General features: G+C 40.6%; 1 protein-coding gene across 1 annotated transcript; it reads left to right on the top strand.

Annotated features, from left to right (window-relative positions):
- The first annotated feature begins 3,424 nt into the window (after positions 1 to 3,424).
- Positions 3,425 to 21,243, top strand: trmt44 (tRNA methyltransferase 44 homolog). Its single transcript, XM_080052045.1, has 11 exons — positions 3,425 to 3,800; positions 3,898 to 4,015; positions 4,677 to 4,896; positions 5,974 to 6,042; positions 6,366 to 6,473; positions 8,008 to 8,079; positions 9,323 to 9,429; positions 10,362 to 10,545; positions 11,440 to 11,770; positions 18,886 to 19,002; positions 20,677 to 21,243. Exons 1-11 carry the CDS (start codon positions 3,455 to 3,457, stop codon positions 20,907 to 20,909), a joined length of 1,905 nt encoding a protein of 634 aa, XP_079908171.1. The 5' UTR covers positions 3,425 to 3,454; the 3' UTR covers positions 20,910 to 21,243.
- Positions 21,244 to 21,997: the final 754 nt, after the last annotated feature.

A 21,997-nucleotide genomic window follows, 5' to 3' on the forward strand; every position in this document is an offset into this window, starting at 1 on the left:
CTAAACTAGCATACTGTAGACTACCTAGAAATCCTGAATAGTAGCCTAACGTAATAGGAGCCTAGGCCTAGGCTACTTTTAGCATACCTAGTTAAAAGCTAATTTATCGAAAATTTAGTGAAGCCTACCCATTAAAACTAAATGCTAGTGCTGCTTTATCGGTAGGTGGGCCTATCAAACATTAATTGTGCAAAAACAAAATGCTACTTAATTGGGTACATACCTGTGTAGCCTACCTGTACTAAATGCTAGTTTATCAAGTAGAATACATTTAGTGTTGGCTACCTAGCTAGAACGAAATGCTTATTTAATGGACACACTCAATATTGCAGATTATTGTAGGCCTACCTAATTCAACATAATAAATCTCCCCCTTCATAAATGTCAGCTTGACAAAACTCAGCTTGAAGCATTGCTTGATGATAACATTAGTCATGGTGGCCCTTAAAGGTGAAGTCAGTGATTCTGGAGGACACTTGTTGACAAAATCACTTTTTGTCATAATAAGTGAATAACTCCTCACAATCAGCTACCTATCTGTACTCTGTGCACTGGAAGAAACAATTTTGGGTGTTATTACACAGCCTGGTAAATATAAACAATTATAACTTATGTTATCATTAAGTAATCTTTCCTATCCATTAGGGCTGAAGGAGGTAAATTACTACCATAAATAACACTGGTAATTGCAACATTTGGCCATCTTAAGTGTTTGGACTCAGACGAAACTCAAATGGTTTTCTTTCTCTTCACCATACCTGCTTGCCGTCAAGCTAGTTTGACAGGATTTTTCTTTTTTTGTCCTCCCACTTCAAGTGGCTATTTGTTCAAATGCAAAACCAGTCAGCGGCACTGTGAAGGACCTTTGCACTTCCTGGTACAGTATAACCCAGAAGTTGCACCTCCCTTCCTGCCTGAATTACTCAACACACACACACACACACACACACACACACACACACACACGCACGCACGCACACACGCACGCACGCACACACACACACACACACACACACACGCGCACACACACACGCACGCACGCACGCACGCACGCACGCACACACACACACACACACACACACACACACACACACACACACACAAACAATAGATCTCAGCCATTCAAAGGGTATTGTGGAGATCGGTTTACTCATGTTTCATGCACTTCCAACTAAACTAGATTCAAGACACACTTGGGCAGTTTTCTTTGAGGATTGAGAGTGGCCCATTCCAGGAATAAATGTGGGTGTTTTAATCAGTATAGTTTATTTTAATTCACACCCGCATTTTTAGCACCTGATCAATCATAGGCCACGAGACCGTATTTGTATTTGCGTCACAACTTTTTAATCATGCCACCACATCCAATAGCTTTACAAACAATTCAATTAATGACAAACACTAATGATGAATAGGTGACAAATCAAAGCGTCACCATTATACACATTTATGTCATCCATAAGTCACTGGACCGGCATTTAGACAACTACCTGTCATTTACAGACAAATGCACTCCTCGGGCTGTATTAAATATCCTCAGTGTCAGTTTACAGTGTGGGAAGCTTTTTCTGGCTTATTTCATGGGGGGTAAGCGGAGGTGGCCTGTGAATCACTGCTGGGAGAGTTGAAAAAATGTAAAATGTTTATTTTTAGCAAAGGTGATACTGAGCAATGAGCAATGAGAAATATGATAGTGTTAAAAGTGATCTTTTCTATGTATGCGTGACAGAGATATGAACCAGTTTGAAATGTAATAACAAGGCGAGACCTAGTGGCTTTCAGTTTAACACATGATGATCTTACAAAGAAAACTGTTGTAGAATGAAATGAGTAAACTCTTAAACTTCACAAAACTGTCAGCTCAAACCCCACAGAATTGATTTTAAATTGATTCTAGACTTTCCATAATTATTATTAAATCATTCTCAGCACTATTCTCGTGATACACCAACACAAATTGGCGCATCATTGTGAAGTGGAATGAAAATGAAATGTGGTTTTAAATTTTTTTTATAAATAAAAAACTGAAAAGTGTGGCGTGCAAAAGTATTCAGCCCCCTGAGTCAATGCTTTGTAAAACCACCTATTGCTGCCATTATAGCTGCAAATATATTTGAGTATTTCTCTACCAGCTTTGCACATCTACAGACTGATATATTTTGTCCATTCTTCTTTGCAAAATAGCTCAAGGTTCAGATTCAGCATCAGATTGGATGGAGAGTGTCTGTCAACAGCAATTTTCAAGTCTTTCTCAATATTCTCAATTGTTTTTAGGTCTGGACTTTGACTGGGCCATTCTAACACATGACTATGCTTTGATTTAAACCATTTCATAGTAGATTTGGTTGTATGTTTAGGGTAGTTGTCCTTCTGGAAGGTGAACCTCCGCACCAGTCTCAAGTCTTTTGCAGACTCTAACAGGTTGTGTGCCCTGTATTTGGCTCCATCTATCTTCCCAGATTTACAATGGAATGCTTTAAATCAAAGCATAGGCATGTGTTAGAATGGCCCAGTCAAAGTCCAGACCTAAAAACAATTGAGAATATTGAGAAAGACTTGAAAATTGCTGTTGACAGATGCTCTCCATCCAATCTGATGCTGAATCTGTAGTTCGAGCTATTTTGCAAAGAAGAATGGGAAATAAATATCAGTCTGTAGATGTGCAAAGCTGGTAGAGAAATACTCCAAAAGATTTGCAGCTGTAATGGCAGCGATAGGTGATTCTACAAAGCATTGACTCAGGGGGCTGAATACTTTTGCACGCCACACTTTTCAGTTTTTTATTTTTAAAACATTTTTAAAACCACGTTTCATTTTCATTCCACTTCACAATGATGCGCCACTTTGTGTTGGTGTATCACATAAAATCCCAATAAAATAAATGTACGTATGTGGTTGTAACGTGACAAAATGTAGAACATTTCAAGGGTTATAAATACTTTTGCAAGCCACTGTATATGGGCTACTATCTATGGCTTTGAGTTTTACCAATTATTAATGACCGGCCACCAAGACTGAATAATAGGCCTATCCTTAAAAAATTTGATTATCTAAATTCTAATAGGCAGGTTATGTTGTTGATTCGTTATTTTATTGGTAAGAAAGAGAGAGAAAAATGTGATGGAAGTGGTGTAGCCCATGGCCTAGCCTACTTGTCAGAGCAACACCGCCCTCTACTGACGGATGTGTCACATTTGATAACGTCATCACAAAGCGACGAGATTTCACTTTTGTTTCAGCTCTTATATGATGACAAAGTTTAAATTTTTTTTTTAATTAATGACACGTATGTAATGGGGCATTATGCGAACTAATTACTAAATATAGCATTTAAAAATATATTCAAAACAAAACAAAAAACTACTGTATTAGTCGCAAATACAAAATAAAAGTCCCCGGAAGTGCACTCTCCGTTTGTAAACACATGGCTTGCGGTCGTGTGTGAGACTCAATTATGCCAAAGCTCTTTGACGTAAAGTTTCCAGGAGAATGTAAAGGTCTTCCCGAGGGCTTCTGGTCGGCGGTGGACGTGTGGGTGAAGAAACCCCACGTTGTTAACAAGCGTCTGTGCGGGGTGAAGGAGGCTGAGGCTGGGGATGTGGGCAGAGAGGCGCTGCTATTCCTGCTGGATGGGGACGGTGACACACAACTCTCCCGCGATGTGTTTTTATTCTTAACCGGCGGGATGTCACCTGCTCACCCGCACCAAGACGACAAACCCTGGTCCGCTACTGTCCGCACCATTATCCCCAAAGTCAACTGTTATGGCACAAAGCTGCACAAAGAGTTCATACTCAAAGGTGAGAGTGAGTGGACCACAATGAGAGGCTCCACACAACTCTGTTGGCTTATTAACATGTATTTTATTCTCTCTCTCTCTCCCTCTATCTCTTGAAGACTTCAGCAGACAACAAGTGACCTTTCTTCCGTTTGAGGAGGATTCAGAAGGGCAGGTGTCTCTAAAGACGAGCAACGTTTATCAGTTTCAGCTCCTCCATGAGGACTGTGAGCGATGGTCAGTGACTGCTGGATGAGCATAATACATCCAAATCAGTCAAAATATGAACTGCTTCTATGTCTCAATTATTTACCTCTGTTTATGTAAAATGTTTACAAAAGGATAGGCTACTTTCCTTGGTTTGGTTCATTGCTGTTATAAAATATGACAGAAGACTTTTTCAGGGATAAAACAACATTTTTACAGCCCAACACTATCTCTTGACAGAATCAAGTATTTGATGTGTCATGATATTGAAAAATACTGTGTACCAATTAACTAAAAAACTAAACATTTGTATTGCCATGTCTCTTTGAATTTCACATACAAGAAGCTGATAAAAAAATAAATAATTGAATCAGCCTATGACAGCATCATGATGATACACTCCCAAAATCCACAAGGATATCCCATCTGTAAATTGTATACCAATGTGTGGTAGATACACCGAACTCTATTTGATGGGAAGGGGAGAGGGGAACAATGGTTTAAAGATCAGTGGGTAAGTCATGGCCTTATTACCTAGTACTAGACACAAAGAAACTATCATTCAAATGAGCACAAACCGGTAGGGATGCAGTAAACTTGGTGCATTGCTTGGTTTGGTACGTAACAACAATGAAAATGAACTGACAAGTCAAAATCAACTGTTTTTAGATGACTGTGTGTTTGTGTGCAGGACCTTGGAGCTGCACGTGCTCTCTCCAGACGCGTGGTTCTCTGACGGTGTGGCCTACCCCCGGCTGCCATGGCTCTCCTGTCAGCTGATGCCCAGGCTGCTGCGCTGGGCCACAGAATGCAAGAGCAGTGAATTCAAAAGCACCTTGTCACTGCTGCCAGTGGAGAAATACAGCGTCACATACCAGCTGCTCAAGGACAAGTACAAGGCCATGGTCAAGGTAATAGTTCCGCTATTTTGTCTGAAAAAATTGCAACTGAACACGTCCCAGCCTTCCAATACCCATACTTTCTGCTGTTTATTATGGTAGAAATGAGATTTAGGATGTCCTAATTCTTGTGGTCGGATTTTGTATGTTTAAAAATACCCGGAAGCCTTACTACAACCTGTGGAGATTTTTTAGTGTTGAAATCAGCATGCTATTTGGGTGATTCTGACCCACAATGAAGTGCGAGCCGGAAGTGACGTCACATCGACGGAGTCTTCGTATGAAAACATCCAGGGATGCGACGGATATATATGCAAGAGACAAGATCAAGGCGCATTGTTATGATGAAATAAATAAGTATTTGTTGGAGGTCAGGCAATATAATGCCCTGACTATAAGGGCAGCTTTTTGGCGTCATCAAGTTGTGAAAGTTCTAGATTGCATGGTTCCGTCTCTACCCAACCTGTTCAGAGAATTTACAGAAGCTACGGTGGCCTATAAGGACAAGAAGCTAGTTACTAAAGATGGCATCATCCACCACTGCCTCAAGTCTTTCCATAATATCAAGTGACGAGGTGAAAATGTATAAAGTGATTATTCTATAGTACTTCTTCTTTGTCATTCTCATTCCCAGCAGACACTCGCTATATATAAAAAACGCATATAGCTGTTCAAGTTTGTCCGTTCTGAGCTACTCTAGAAACGTGGCAGTGTGGGCACCTTTTACTAGATATAAAACACTCATTCTAAGGTAATAATAAAAATCACTTTTTTTATCAAGTGATTATACACAAATTAAACATACCTATTATATTTATGGGGGCGGGACCTGATAAGCCTTTGGCTTCTTCCGTCTCCCTTCGGACAACACAAAGTATGATGTATGAATATTTGCAAGAGAAAATTGTGTATTGTGTGGAATTGTCCGAAAGAATAATAATAAATAAATAAATATTTAATTTCTTCCAAGTCTGTTCTGATAAAAAGAAAGCCAATTCCCTCTACACACTGCACCTATCAGGTGTTCCTATTTAACAGTTATATAAGCTTGGGATTGATGTACATTTCTTTATTTCCTATGCTCTATAGGTTTGGCCTGAGGTGACAGATCCTGAGAAGTTTGTCTACGAGGACGTCGCCATAGCTACATATCTCCTTGTGAGTTCACACCTGGGTGTTCATGTTTAAATCAATGACTGATGATGATTGATCACTTCATTTGAGTCTTTGAAGATTGATATGTGGATTGAAAAATAGCCCCTCATGTCTCTTGGCATTTAATATGTTGTTACATGCGTGTAGTTGTAACGCAACCAAAATCTGGGTCAATCAATTCGAGCATAAAAATAGCCCTGACCCAGTAAATCAATTCAAACCAGGAGGCAGGTGAGAGGGTGTCGGTGTGGCTCAGGTGTCATACAGCAGATGGTAATTGGGTTTTACTGATAAATGATTGAAATCCCTCTGTGGTGTTACTGCAGGTGCTGTGGGCTGAGGAGCGAGCAGAGAAGGGTCTGACTGCCAAACAGTCCTTTGTGGACCTGGGCTGTGGAAACGGCCTCCTGGTTCACATTCTCACCAATGAAGGGGTGAGTTAGAGGCTCTTTCCTTCTATACAAAAGAATCATTTCTGAATGTATAAATCGATTCTTTTTTTAATCGGAGCTCCCCAGAGGGAGGAATGGCATATTTGATATTAAATATGTCAATTCCTGTTTTTAAAGCTTACTGAAGTCCAAAAAAGCATCATAAAAAAAACACATTATATCTCTAATGTTTGACCTAATAAAGTGCACTAATATTGACCCAGTTTTGTGCCGAACCCAATGTAACCCTTCCAAACATTTAAGAGACTGAATTGACTTAAAATCCCAAAGGGACCAACTGAAGAGCAGCAGCATAAATACTGAACATTTTGAATATCATGGAAAAGTACATTTAAAAAGGGAAACTTTCATATATTCTGGATTCATTACACAAAGGGAAATATATCAGTTCTGTATGTATATACACTCACCGGCCACTTTATTAGGTACGATGGTGATGGATTCACGGCAGGATGGATCCATGCTTTCATGTTATTTATGCTAAATTATGACCCTACTATTTGAACTTCGCAAATGAAATCGAGAATCATCAGACCAGTCAAGATTTTTCCAGTCTTATATCGTCCAATTTTGGTGAGCCTGTGCATATTGTAGCCTCAGTTTCCTGTTCTTAGCTGACAGGAGTGGCACCCGGTGGGCTCTTCTGCTGCTTTAGCCCATCTGCTTCAAGGTTGGTTGTGTTTTGCGTTCAGAGATGGTATTCTGCATACCCTGGTTGTAACGAGTGGCTATTTCAGTTACTATTGCCTTTCTATCATCTCGAACCAGTCTTCCCATCCTCCTCTGAACTCTGACATCAACAAGGCATTTTCCGCCACACAAATGCCGCTCACTGGATATTTTTTATTTTTCGGACCATTCTCTGTAAACCCTATAGATGGTTGTGATTGAAAATCCCAGTAGATCAGCAGTTTCTGAAATACTCAGACCAGCCCGTCTGGCACCCTCAACATTGCCATGTTCAAAGTCACTTAAAGTCTTCCCCATTCTGTTGCTCAGTTTTAATTTTAATAAGTTGCCCTGTCCAGGTCTACATGCCTAAATGCATTGAGTTGCTGCCATGTGATTGGCTGATTAGTTATATGTGTTAACAAGAAAATGAACTGGTGTACCTAATAAAGTGGCCGGTGAGTGTAATATATATATATAGATATATGAATATTACACAAAACCAATAAAACATTTGATTAATAGTACATAAATGTGGCCCATCTTAAGTATAGTCTTAAGAGTATTTTTATGAAAATGTTCACCTTTTTGAGATGCACCTGTCCTGTATACAATACATATGTAAAATGATTTCCTATTGCTTAATTGGACCACTATAAAATCCAGATAAACTTTGGCACCTCGATGCACTGATGTGTTCAATTAGGCTGATCTTCAAAATCAATGAGACAAGCTCTAAATGAGGGGACTCATGTCTTTTGATGGTGACTTTGGATCAGGTGTAATATAAACTAAATGGTCTACCTGTGCGCGTGGTATTGACTGTCACCCCTGTTCTGTGTTGCAGCACCCTGGTTCAGGCCTGGACGTTCGCAGGAGGAAGATCTGGGACATGTACGGCCCCCACACTCTGCTGGAGGTGAGTGGGCTGAACCAGCACCAAGCAGGCGGGCTGATTGTAACCTTATTCAGCTTTTTCATAATGAGTGTTATTAACTTTTCACAAGAAAACAGTATCGCATGCCTTTAGGTAGGTGGTCTTTTTTTTTAGCCGGTGTAGCCCCCTTGCCACTGATGTTGAGGAGATATTTACTAATTTTGACAAAAACTTTGTTTTTTTTCTCCAGAATCACTGAAAGCCATTTTCAACTGATTTATCTTAGACTTTTATTTAACAGTAATAAAACGTTAGTTTCTACACTGACTCTACATGGCACAGACAGGGTTATACTTGAGTTGTTGTTGTAGCCATTGTGGCATCAGACTCTACAGCGACTCTACGGCAGCACAGGGGACTAATGCTGAATGTAAACATGTACACGTTAGCAGGGAAAGCACTTTCGCTGCCCCCCCATCTCGTCTGCCTCCTGGCCACAATCATGCCTTTGACAACAGGCTGTGCTGACTGCTTCCATTTCAGCTCATATATTATTGACAGTTATTTTTTTTCACGGAGCGGATGTGGCAGACCAATCTTTCATGGCCCCACGGGGCACCACACACTCTGTCCTGAAAAGCTTTTATTTTGAAGCTTTCTCTGAACCTCACAGGCCCCAGTGCTCCTAACCTACATCATTTTTGGACGTTAGTGATGCGCCTGCCTGTTTAAAGTAGCTATGAGGAACTTTAAAATATTTCTTAAAAACAGTCTAATTTTTCCTCTGATCATCATAAATGACATGTAACAGCAAATGAGACCATCAGTGCAAGGAATGCTATTTGTATATAGTTTTTTTAATGCCTGTGTCCGGGAATGATGTAGTATATAGCTGGCTTCATAAAACGACCATTTTAGTCCAAGGGGGCTAGAATCAACACAAAATATAAGTTCCTCGTAGCCACTTTAACATAAGCACAAATATGATTGGTTTTTCATAAACTATTAGCTGTATTTGCTGGGACTTTGATCGTTAGAAAGTCATTGTTTTGTCAGGGAGAAATGTGAAAACGAGAAAGTTGATTCCACACACAACCAGCGCAAAGACCGAATACGTCATTTTCATACATATTACATTGACAGGTTGCTGATGTGACCCCCGAGATGAAAAAGTTGCCCCCTTTTCAGTCGATTTCCATAAAGCGATTTAGAATCAGATCTCTCCGCCGTGCATCTTTCTTCCCATCTCTAAGGTGTTTTTTTTGGGGTCTTTTTGCTATTTCAGGAAAAGGCAATTACCCCCGGCGAGAACTCCTTGTTCCCGGGAACAGACTGGCTGATTGGGAACCACTCAGACGAGCTCACACCCTGGATCCCCATCATAGCAGCCAGGCCAGTCATCAGCACACACACACACAAATACACACACACACACGCACATTCACACTCACAAACGCACACGCACATGCATACACATAATCCCACTCAAGTGCCAGCTGATCTCTCCACACTTGGAATAACATTATGTGCCGAGGGAGGATGTGCAAAATCTGTGCGTGTGTGTGTGTGTGTGTGTGTGTGTGTGTGTGTTTTTTCCTGTGTCGGCTCCAGTTCCAAAATCTGTATTTCTTAAGGCGACCACCTGATGGCGATGTTGAGCCAAATCAACAATTTTTTTCTCCTAATGTGAATCTCTAGAAATGGATGTCTCTCCTGTCTGCTGAACCTTATTTAAAGGTTGAGTCAGCGATCCTGGAGAATTTGCTTGTCACTCTTTGTCAAAACAGTGAATATTCTCACGATCCGCTACCGGTCTCTACTGTGTGTTTGCTGAAAAAAATCTGGTGTTAATAGAATACACCGCTAGGCTCTGTAAACTGATGTAAAGATAGCAAAGGGGGCCCACCGTAGCTAGCAACATGCCCGTTTACTGCTGTGTATTTAATGTTAACACTGGAATTTCTTTCGCCGCACACACAGGTTGTGGACCTTGAGGAGATATTCACTGATTTTGACAAAGTGATTTTAACAAACAAAGATTCTCCAGAATTGCTAAGTCCATCTTTTAAAGGAACAAAAGTAGCTAACAATCTCAGTTAAATGACCACTATAAGGGGCACCCTTAGCTCAGTTGGTAGGGCGTCCCACCCATGGGCCTCGGCCAGCAGCGGACCCTGGTTCGATTCCAGCCCGCGGTCGTGCTCTGCATGTCACTCCCCTCTCTGCCCCATTTCAACTCTGTCTCTACACTATCAATAAAAGCATAAAAATGCCAAAAAAATATATTAAAAAAAAAAACTATGTCTCTCTGTCTCTCTCCGCAGGTCGTCTTACTCCTGCCGGTTCTTCGTCCTCCCCTGCTGCTTCTTTGACTTCTATGGTAAATACCAGCGCCGGCAGTGTAAGAAGTCTCAGTATAAAGAATACATTGACTTCATAGCAGAGGTCAGCCAGGTCGCTGGCTTCAACACAGAGGAGGACTGCCTCAGAATACCCTCCACCAAACGGGTAGGATTTATTACACAGCTGTACTCCATAAGTTTGTCTTGTCCGTAAACATTTATTTGAAAACATTCCGTTCTTTTAATCTACAGTATACTCCCAAGTTACAGAGTACTGCCTTTGTGGAATTTGGTCTCACTCTCTCTCTCTCTCTCCCTACGTTTTCAATCCATCTCTATCTATCAACTGTCAAATGATTCATATTTATGTTAAAATGTTAAAAATGTACACAGAAAGTTACGTTGACAGAATTCTAAAAGATTGGTCAATATTGAAAGTGCAGCATCCAATTTATCCCTTTAATCTCTCGTATGGGTCTGGCTCATAGATAGTATAATAAAGGTCTGGCTGTGAAAAGCTCCATATCCTACACTTCCCATAATGCAACTTGATGGTGTCATTAGACCAATCCCCAACCACAGTGAATTCTACCAGCATCCAATTCGGAAGTGACCAAAAATGCAGTTCACAGAGTGGCCACTAGGGGCATGTTTCAAAACAGAGCAATTTCTCATTGACTCCCATGTTAAATAGGCGGTTTTCACAGCATTATTAAACCTATTTAAGGCCTAGTACAAATAAACATTCTACTCTGTATGTTTAGGTTATATCTCCATGACAACACTGAGGGGGCCTATGCGATGCGCATATAAAAGGACAATTGGATGCAGTTGGAATAACTGAGATCAGCCCGGATTTTAAATATTATCTATGCATTAGACCCATCTCTAGGACTCCACACCCTCCCCACAAAGGAGTATTTATGTTGGCATATTGCTGTTTTTTATGGCCACAGTATACACATATTGAGGATTTGTGTCGACATTTTTAGAGTTTGTGCTTGGGGTATTTACAGCACCCATGGGAGCCCTGCTTACATTCAACGCCTCCTTTCAACAGGTGTGTCTGGTGGGAAAGTCAAGGAACTACCAGGAGCCTGATGGGGCCGAGGCAGAGGGGAGGAGAACGCGTTACGTCCACAGCCGGCAGCCCGTCTCTGGGGTCACTACTGATCCAGGGTCAGACACGGGGAATGACACGGCCTCTTGCCACAGTGACAGAGACAGCTGGGGAGTGGGGTTCCAGCCCAGAGACAAGGTGGAGCTGGTTAGAAACTGTGCGTCTCTCCCGCGGGGCCTGGTGGACGGGCTGGTCCTGCAGGTTGCTAAGGCCCTGCTAGGAATGACTGAGGACGACCACGCATTGTCCACCAGCGACTGGAACACAGGAGGTAAACCACAGCAGACACTAAACAACACATCCAAGATACATGTGTAAATGAAGGGTGTAACGGAACACAAAAGTCACGGTTCTCAGTTAAAGGCGGGGTAAGCAAATCTGTAGAATGTTTTTTTTTTGACAAAGCATTTTCTGTCAAAATCAGTGAATATCTCCTCCCAATCTGCTACCTGTACTGTACGTTACTGTACGTTACTGTACTGTGTAGGTTGATAAAAGAAGTTTGTTTAGCCCACCCTTTTCAGAGGAAAAATGCAAAAAAAAAACCCTGCTTGTTAGTAATAAGGAACATGAGCTTAATTAGTTAATCAATAACAGTGAAACATTTGTTAGCTGTCAGCGACTCAGCATTGCTTCAAATGAAAGGGAATATACAAATAAAATGTTGGGTACATTTTACGGTGACGGTGCAGTATAAATAAGTATATTGTCACACCCCTAACTCAAATATACCACACAACGAGTCTGCCTGGAATATGAGCTGCTACTGAAACAGGCTTGAGATTAAATCCAGAGCAGGGCACGGTGTCTGAAGCTGACTGATCCACTCTTATTATTGCTCACCCAGGGAGTTTGAGAATTCATTACTTTGTAATATCTGTTAGCTTTAGTGTCCTACAGAGGAAGAGATCAGACATACAGAGTCAGTCAACTTCTGAGGAAAGGTTTTCAGGCTGGCTGGCAAACTGTGTAGCTAAAAAAAGCTTTTTGCTCTTTGTTAGTACTTAAAAAAAGTACAAATATCTTATTTATTTGAGAAACTATTATTTTGGTTATTTAAAGCCCATAACTTATTATTAAAAGCCTGCCTATTTTTCTAAAACATCTTAGGTGTCATTTTGAAGGTAGGTAAAGGAGCATGAATTTCACTTGAGTAAAAAGTTGACCTGCTAAGCTTGACAGTTGTCTGACTGTTTAGCCAGGTTTTTTTCTCCATTATGATTTGCCCTGGCTGCTGCCTCTTTGAGTAATATTGAGGAACTAACTGAAAAATGCGAAAACAACATAAATGTAGCTTTAGCTTTAGCAGACAGTGGCTATATGGCCAGCTGGCTAAGATTTGACATGGCTCTCTTTCTTAAGCCGTTTAGTTTGCTGTGTCTGTGGGAAAGAGTGCAACTCCACAGATTAAGTGCCTGTGTATAAAGATGTAAAATTGTATGCATTTCTGTGTCCCAAATTATTTTTGGAATCGAAAACATTGACTACATTTATACAAAATATGTAGTTTGTAGAGCAGCTACCTGGATATGTCCAAAACAACACAGAGAAATCACATCCACATTTCTCTTCACTGCCTTAAAAATATATTCCGCATTTATTTCAGGCTGCTTCGTAGCACTTTTGACAGCTTGTCTGATCCTCCCTCCCTCCCTCCCTCCCTCCATCATCATCATCACACACACACACACACACACACACACACACACACACACACACACACACACACACACACACACACACACACACACCGAATGAGATGAGGAGGACCACTATGATTAAAGCAGAGAATTCTCCTTTGGGGCTGAAATCAGAGGTATAGAAAATATGAGCGAGAGCAAATAAAGGGACTCTGTAGCTCTACATAGAGATGACTGGATGAATAATGCACCAGCGTCTATGATTAATGCATGAGCGTGCATTTGTATTGAGGTATTCCTGCCAGTTATCTGCTGCGTAAGAACAAAGGGTGACTCAGCCAATAGCAGAGGTCCTCCAGAGTCATCGAAAGGGCTTGGGGATTCAGTTTCGCTCCGTCTTTGGAGACTATACGAGGATTTTAAATTTTAGTTTGTTATTAACCATAAGACTGAAGTATTATCCTCCTTTCTTTGGTGTTAGACCAGATAAAAGGTGTTGAACATACTCATACATTCCTCCTGTGTTCCTAATTAAATTTTTTGATAATTTTTATTAAACTCATTGCAAAGATTAAAAAAACACATTTACCTCATAAACAAACAGGTGTCTGCAGCGTTCATATATTCATGAGCCTGTGGTTCTCCATACACACTTGCCCAAGCCAATATTTGATGTTGGATATGTACAGTACATTTCTCTCATTAAAGGTGCACTATGCAGTTTAAGGGGGGATTTGTTTACATTTGCAGAGCCTGCAGTTAGTTAACAAAACACATGTTCCCGATATGGAAACCCTATAATTTTTTTATATTTTTGATTTAAGAAATTTTTGGGGCATTTTTATGCTTTATTGAAAACAAAATTATATTGAGGCACATGAAACCAAATGTAAGACGTGTTTGTAAACCAAACTGTGAGCCCTGCTGCTGTAAACAACAACAGTTAAACAGCAACTTTTCAGGAAGCTTTCTAACTTCAAACAGTGTTCGAGGGATCCAATTTTTCTTATGAACAAAGTTGGTTTATTCAGTTATGAGAATATACCTTAGAAGATGTTAATTTCTTTGACACATCCAAAGTTACATAGTGCACCTTTAACACTGCCATAAAAACGGCAATAACTCAAGCAAATACCAGCTTATTATTTGTGCCCCAAATTTCTATCTTTGGTAGAGTTAACGTGTGAACTGTAGCTATGAATCAAGCTACTAGCTCATGCATGGCACACTGCTGACTGGGCTCTGGTAGTTATGTCATCGTGCTGAGAACCAAAGTCAGCGTGCAGCAGCTGTACATAGGACATTCACTGCACTCAGCAACCTGCTTTTTTAGACAGTCAAGTACAGTCAAAATGTCACGCAGTGCCTCAAGTAAGTGTACTTTGTATTGTCTCTGAGGGAGTGGGTGTTAAGTGTGTTAGTAAAGTTTTGGCACCTCCCATTTAGCTCCGACAATTCTCCAGAAGACCCAGTGATAAGTTGCTTAGCCGGTCATTAGAAAAGCACGTTTTACAAATTGATATAACGTTTGTTTCCTGGATTTTAAAACTGAATAGTTGTGGGTGGCTTTGGATTTGAGAAAAAAGCAATTTGAAAATGTCAGCTGAGAGAGTGAGGAAATCCTCTTTAGCACAATTTTCAGACTAAGCAATCGCTAGAATAATCTTCAAAGCAATTGGCACATTATTCAGTGCTCCAGTGTCACTGGTGTTATTATTATTTTGAACTTTTTTCACATTATAAAGACATTTATTCAGACTAGATTTGTGACGGGTAATGGCTGCAACTTCTTTCACTTATCGCGAGTATTGTTTTTATTATTATTGTTATTACTATAAAGAGAGGGATAGCAAGTTGTTATTCCTATAAAGAGAGGGATAGCAAGTTGCGTCCCAACTTCTTTTGGCCTGCAACAACTTATTGCTAATGAGTCCAACCAAACAGTGATGTTCCACTTTTTATATCGGTTTCATTTTAATAGTCTTTTACAGTATTAAAGAGGTAAAACTCTCCAGTATTTCACAAGAAAGGGGAAGGCTTTCACGGATATGTTTTTTTCCTCTTTCATTCCCAACTTGGTAATCATCTTGTGACCTGTTTGGATAGTTCTAACTTGCAGGATAGCCAAAGAAAGTACATTATTTTGTGGTATTTGCCATTTTTATTAGACAATACAATAAAAACATGGACAATGCCCAAAAAAAGCTGTGCTACTGGTTGCTGAAAATGATCCTTTTAATGTTTTTTTTATTGAACAATTTTAAGAAAGGCTAATCTTTCTCCACTCAGCCTGATTCTGAATTGGCTTGAGCAGCAAAAAACAATCATCCACAACAAGCAATCAATCACTGGCCGTCTTAGCTTTTGTCAGACAAAAACGTTCAACCTAAAAAAAAAAAAAAGTCTAAGTGTACGCCAAGCCGAGCCATTAATAATCGCCTGCGTCAACTCGTGTCAATACTGACCTTCTCCCATTAATCCCCATTAACGTTGAAGCAGTAAAGGGCACAGCTTTTAAATGCTGTATTGATATTATATTAAGGCCAGGGGCCTCTGTGGCGTCTGGGCTGTGTAGCACGGCAGTCTGCCCAGTTTCGCACTCCTCAGCAGTGAGCACAGGACTGTGTTTTGGCCCAGCCAGTGTCTGTGAAGTGGGAGTGTGTCTGTGGCATATTTTAGGGATTAACTCAGGAAATTTAATTTGCCAAATTTAAGGCCGACAATGTGACCTCTCGCAAGTTTCTGTTTCTTGATGAAAAGCATCATGGCTCAAAAATCTACTGTTTTTGAAGTTGGTGCTTGGACCAATTGCACTTGGATCAAAGAGGATATATTTATTTCATAGTGGAATCCTGTCATGTTCAATAATTTAAATGAAAGTCAGGCCCGGTTCTAGAAAGTCAGACTTGGGGGGGCCCGTAGAAATTTTGGGTGGGCACACTGGGCAGGGAGACCGAAGATGCGAGCGCGCGCAGAGCGCGCGAGCCGAAATTTTTTGCCCTTGTAAGATCTCTGCGTCTGCTTTTTGGCACATTTACTGTGAATTGTGTAGAACACAATATGCAAATAAACGTTGAGTGTTGCTGTGTGGGAAATTTGATTATTGCATGTTTTTTTTCTCCAAAATGTTTATGAATAACATATAATATACATTATATACAACATAATGTGTATATATATAAAATAAATGATTGTGATGTAAGTGTTTTATTGGCTAATTTTATTTGATGCCTCAAATGGTGAATTAAATAGGCCTACTTCCTATTAGTCAATGCATTGTGTGTCTGAATGTGTTCTCAACAGGATAATGCAGAACTGATTTAAAAAAAAAAAATACACTTGGTTAACAGCAGCCAACAGTAGCCAGCTAATCTATATTTTACAGTAGGCAATTTAAATCATGTGTGTGTTTGTGTGTCCAACAGGACAAATGCAGAACAGATTTTTTTTTTTTTTTTTCTGGTTTCGCCACGTCTTCAGTATGTAACTTTAAAGGGGCGCTGTTTCGCGCATTTTGAAATGCTCAATGAGAGGAGAAAAATGGGGAAGAAATGACAGCAACACAGCACCAAATAATTACCCAAACTGTTAATAAAAATGTTTTTATTGGATGACAACTACAGCCTAAAAAACAGGGAAGCCTGGCTTCCCTTGGCCTCCGGGAGAAAACGCCACTGGTCAGATGAGCAGAGCAGAGAGCGTCGGAGGCAGAGCCGGCCCAAGCCTTCAGGGGGCCCTAAGCGAAATATGATTGGGGGCCCCCCTCCAATGTTAGCGCTGCTGAAACTATAGATGTTTGTTAAATATCATTCACACACCCAGTGTTTTCCGCTAGTGCCTCCACTGTGCGGCTGTGCGAAAGTTTTAGACAGCCGAGATTGAGACCCTCCCAGGGGGATCCGGGGGTATGCCCCCCCGGGAGATTTTTTTAACCTTTTTAAAGTGAAATGCATGAATCTGGTGCACTTTGAGAGGAAAATTAATTTGGAGACACTGGGTCAGATTAATTAGAAGCTATTGAAGAAGGACACATGGATTTTCCATAAAAATATTAATATAAAAAAAAAATTATGGAGGGTCCTCTGGGATGGGCTTGGAGCTCTTTTTCTTTCACTGGACATATTTCTCTGTAATATAATGAATGCATTTAAATGCAGTGTGAGGAACTAAGCAGAAGAACTCTGTTGTCCAGCTACTGTATCTTTTTTTCCACAGACAAGGCTGAAATAGGCTATAGACTATACACAGTGTATGGGCAACTGAGGGCAGCCCCATTTCCAATTGTTTTTAAATAAACTCAATACACACTGCATGGATGTGAAAGTGACATGATCAGATAATTTCGGATTTCCTCCCAGATGAACTGATAAAATGTTTAGGCTATTAATTATCTAGACCAAAACATTGTATTCCTTTTTTGTATGATAACTGACATTTGCATAATGTGATGTTAATATCAAACACACAAACTAAAAAAAAAAAAAAAAAAAAAAAATTTTTTTTTTTTTTTTGGAGGGGGCCCCCCAGGGCAGTCGGGGGCAGTGACTGCTCTTGAGAAAAAAGTCCAAAGTCGCATATAAAAAGCGGACCTGGCAACGCTGACCACTGACCAGGCAGTGTCAGTGACCACTAGGCCTATAAGCGGGTGGATGGAGGCAGGCCTGCCCACCCAATTAATTTTATTTGACATTTTCTTGGACAGCGAACGAAATTTTCCGTCCGATAGTGGGTCGGGAAAAAACCCAGACCCACTATCGAAAAAAAAAAAAAAAAAAAAAAAAAAAAAAAATCTCAAATTTTGGTTGGGGGGGCACAGCTCACATCTGGGGGGGCACGGCCCCCCCTGGCCCCTGGCTACCGCCGGCCCTGATGAAAGTTGAAGTCAGCTATTCTGGAGATCACTTCACTTTTTGTCAAAATAAGTCAATATTTCCTGTTTGTGCGTACTGAAAACAAATCTGGTGTCAATATGCAGCTCTGCATACTGATATGTAAACTATGGGTATGTAAACAAAGTGGGCCCACCTTAGCTAACAACATGCCCGTTTACAGAGCCTAGGCTGTGATTGTTTTTCAGTGCACACACAGTACGGAGAGGTAGGAGATCACAAGGAGATATTCACTGATTTTGACCAAAAGGAATTTTTAAATATTGTTATGGAGTGTCACAAAGGACCAATAGAAATCATGTGGTGGGACCCCCTCCAATATGAAGAAGAACGGGAGGATCAGTTGTACAAACCAAATGTCAGACCTGATTGAATTCCTTACTGGAGGAAAGGGCAAAATCAGAAATACTGTGAATCTCATGAAACGTTGGCCAAAACCAGAGTACGTCATTTGCCTGCTTGCTATTCGGCCACCCTTGTAGTGTAGGATTTTGTGTTGCCTATTTCGCTATCCCCGTTTTCGCCAGTGTTATTTTTTTTTTTGCACTCTTGTTTCTAAATTTACTGTCCCCGTGGACGAGTGACGACAATGACTCACGCACTCAAGCCTCCGAAAGGGGAGATGCGCTGGTGAAATGCATGCTGGTCCCTCTGACAGCTGTGTTGGGGAGCAGCTTTAATTGAGCTTCACTTCACGGCCCCGGCTAACTCTGACGGACAGTGACTGATTTGGATGTTCCTTTTCTTTCTGGTGGTTGAGAAGTATTTGTGTGCCTACCTGTGTTATTATATTGCTGAATGTAAGGTCCCCAGCCCTCCTCCTGTTCTTATGCCTCCCCCCACCCCTTTCCTCCCAGGCAGCCTCTCTGTGGGTGAGGTGGCTGGTCTGATGGAGCAGCAGACCCTGCAGCTTCTGAAGAAGGAGTGTGGAGGCCTTCAGACACTGCTCAAGAACAACCACCAAGTCTTCAGAGGTACATGGACTACACACACACACACACAACATTTTTAGAGCTAGTTCACATAAAACTGAGGCCAAAAAGTGAAAAGAGGCTTATTATATTAACCCTCAGGGACACTTTTCCACTTGCTTTTTACATTTATCTATAAACGAATACTTGTACATTTTCAATTTCTTTAGATTACTATATATTGCACATATTCATAATAATGTTCTTTATATCACAATTTCTTTACTTCTCTATACCGTTTGGCTTTGCCTTACTCTTGCACTATTAAGAATGTACTTATTGTATATATTACTTATCTTTTTTTTTATCCTTTTGTACTGATAGAACTGTGGGTCAGAGAGAAACATAATTTCAATTCCTCTGTATGTCTGGCACATATTGCAGAACTTGACAATACATTTGACTTGAATGGGATATTATCAACAAGATAGTCTTAATAATCACTGATATTTTTTATATAGCACAATTCAGACACAAGGCCACTCAAGGTGCATCAGGCAACTCAAGGATCCAAAGAAGTTCCAATTTTCTATCTTCATTTGAAATTGCAAACTGGTTTTAATTGAATTTACCAGACAAAGTATTATAGAGTGGTTACGATAAGTTTATTATTTCTTTGCAAAAGTATCATTTTAACCACTGTAAAATCCTCATTCGAAAAAAGTTTTCTTTTTAATGGTGTCCACAATGCACCTCAAGGTTTCCCGTAGAATTGAATAACACTTCAGTTTTTTTCCCCCATCAGTTTGAATTATTCGAACTTTGGGAGGAACAGGATTGTCCACAATGGTCCATGAGCCTGGGCTGTCGTTGCCATGGAGAAGAAGCCAGCAGCTGAGTCAGAGCTGCTGCACATTAGGAAAAGCTTGGCTGATTTAATTTGGAACAGAATACAGCGTTTTGAATTTGTCATACGTAGACCCAGGACCCTTAAGGGATCTGCTTTAAATTACTCAACTTTAACCTTCAGTTTTTCAACAAAATGCAATGATTAATAACAACAAAATCTAAAAACTATCTGCTGAAATGCACCTTGGGAGCTGTAATTGACTTCCCCTTCATGATCATATGCTTGTACACCCTCCATAAATGATTAAATTCAATATTTTCTAACACAGTTGTTCATATTTCGAATGAATGATTCAATTAGGAAATATTAATCTGCAAATGCTTGTAATTTTCTATATATGGAGAAAAAAACAGGTTGTTTACTTCTGGTATTACTTGATGGGAACCGATTTAAGGCTTTGGTGCGTAACTTCCCCATGAGAGATTCTTAGTAATTCCAACAACACTGTTGATGCATTTAGTTGAGGTTAGCCTTTGGTGATGGCGCAGCATGGATTTCATACCTTCTGCTGTACGTCCAAGTTTTTTTCTTAGCAGTACAATCAACAACTGAAACATTTCTTGGGCTCTTCTTGGGACTTTTCGGAGCTCCTGCACCAGTGTTGGGGGGGGGGGGGGCGACACCAGTTTGTAAACGCTGCCATGCTACGAAATACAGTGAGAGTGTTGTGGAGCTGATAGGCTTGATCAACTTTGTGTCAACGCGTTTGCCGATGGCTTGAATGTAACGGATATTAATTGTATTTAAAAAAGGTTATGCACTATAGCTTTAATTTCTAGCTTTTGGGGAGGAGCGCTTTATTCAGCATGTGGTTGCTTGTCTTTCAGTGGAGGGAGGGAGGGTGCACATAAGAGACTGGCGTGATGTGAAGGCCTCCAGGGCGGATACCAAGAGGAAGCCCGTTGCCCCTGGCGCCCTGAAGACACGCCCCTGCTGGTTCTATGAGCACCACCCCCAGCGCTGCCCCCTGCAGGCTGAGGACTGCGCCTTTGCTCACGGCCCAAACGACCTCAGAGCCTCCACCAGACCTCTGAAGAAGATGAAGCATGATGCCTTTTGAATTGGACTCCTGTTTAATTTAGTTGATTTTTAAATTGTGTATCTACTTATGTTTTTTTGGGGGGGGGGGCATTTTTGCTTTTATTCGATCACATTAATTTCACATTCAGCCGTGCAGCCACCAAACAGGGGAGAGGTTCTGTGTCTACTAGGCAGTTTTGAGTTTTATTGACGCGACGTTACATCATTTCTGGGAAGTGAGCTTTTAAAAATTTCACAGCTTTCCTCTGGCTGCCAGAATGAGGTGCTTCCTGGTGCAGCTCACAAAAAAAATGTAATGTGCTGGAATTTGATTCAAAGGATTATTTTGCCTTTAACATTTAAAAAAAATATTATTTAAGAAATGGACTTTGTATATTAAAAGTGTACAGCAAACACTATGGATTATGTCATGGATTTATTTTTTCTTCCTGTGAGGGGTTTTAAGAGTGGTCAGTAGAAGACAAAACACACTTGTTAATCCTTCAGCCATTTATTCAAGGCAAAAGTAATGAAATCAATGCAAAAAAAAACTAAAGGGTTCGTAGTGTGTGGTTGAAAAATTGTTTGCCTTTCCACTCTCTCCTCGGCATGCAAACACCTGAGCCTAATTAAAGGGCTCCACCACAACCCCAGATCGTATCAATTTATAAAAACAAATAATATCATATGCAACTTAAGTCTATATTTTAGTATCTTGTTATTTTAACTAATATTTTAAAGTAACTCCTAATGCACATGCAACTTAAACATAAACAATAAAAAAGAAAATGCAAACTGGCTTCAACAAGGTTTGCCAAAAATAGACATCCCTTCTCAACTCTTTCCTGCACTCCCACACAATTTTAAACTCATGTACTGTATACTTCCCTTTGACAGTTATTTCAGCTCATACAGGTGCTGTGGGGTTCACAGACGGGTCAGGGCGGTGGTGGATAAAGGACCGGATGGCGTTTGAACAAAGCAAATGTTAGCCGGATGAATTATTTGTTGGTGGGAGTTGAGGGCTGGAGCGCCATGTTGTCCCCTCTGGTCGGGTGCTTACTGCTGGGTGTCTCTATGGCACAGTTTGCCTTCATCCTGGGGCTCAAATGTCAGAGACAGCCAGGG

Source organism: Ammodytes marinus (genome assembly GCF_949987685.1).
Source record: "Ammodytes marinus genome assembly, chromosome: 23".
In the NCBI taxonomy this organism is placed as follows: Eukaryota; Metazoa; Chordata; class Actinopteri; order Uranoscopiformes; family Ammodytidae; genus Ammodytes; species Ammodytes marinus.

Excerpts from the sequence above, each read along its gene's own strand:
- trmt44 (XM_080052045.1), top strand. The coding sequence starts at position 3,455 with ATGCCAAAGCTCTTTGACGTAAAGTTTCCAGGAGAATGTAAAGGTCTT. Across the intron at positions 3,801-3,897 it reads CAAAGAGTTCATACTCAAAG|ACTTCAGCAGACAACAAGTG; the intron begins GTGAGAGTGAGT and ends TATCTCTTGAAG. Across the intron at positions 6,043-6,365 it reads CCATAGCTACATATCTCCTT|GTGCTGTGGGCTGAGGAGCG; the intron begins GTGAGTTCACAC and ends GTGTTACTGCAG.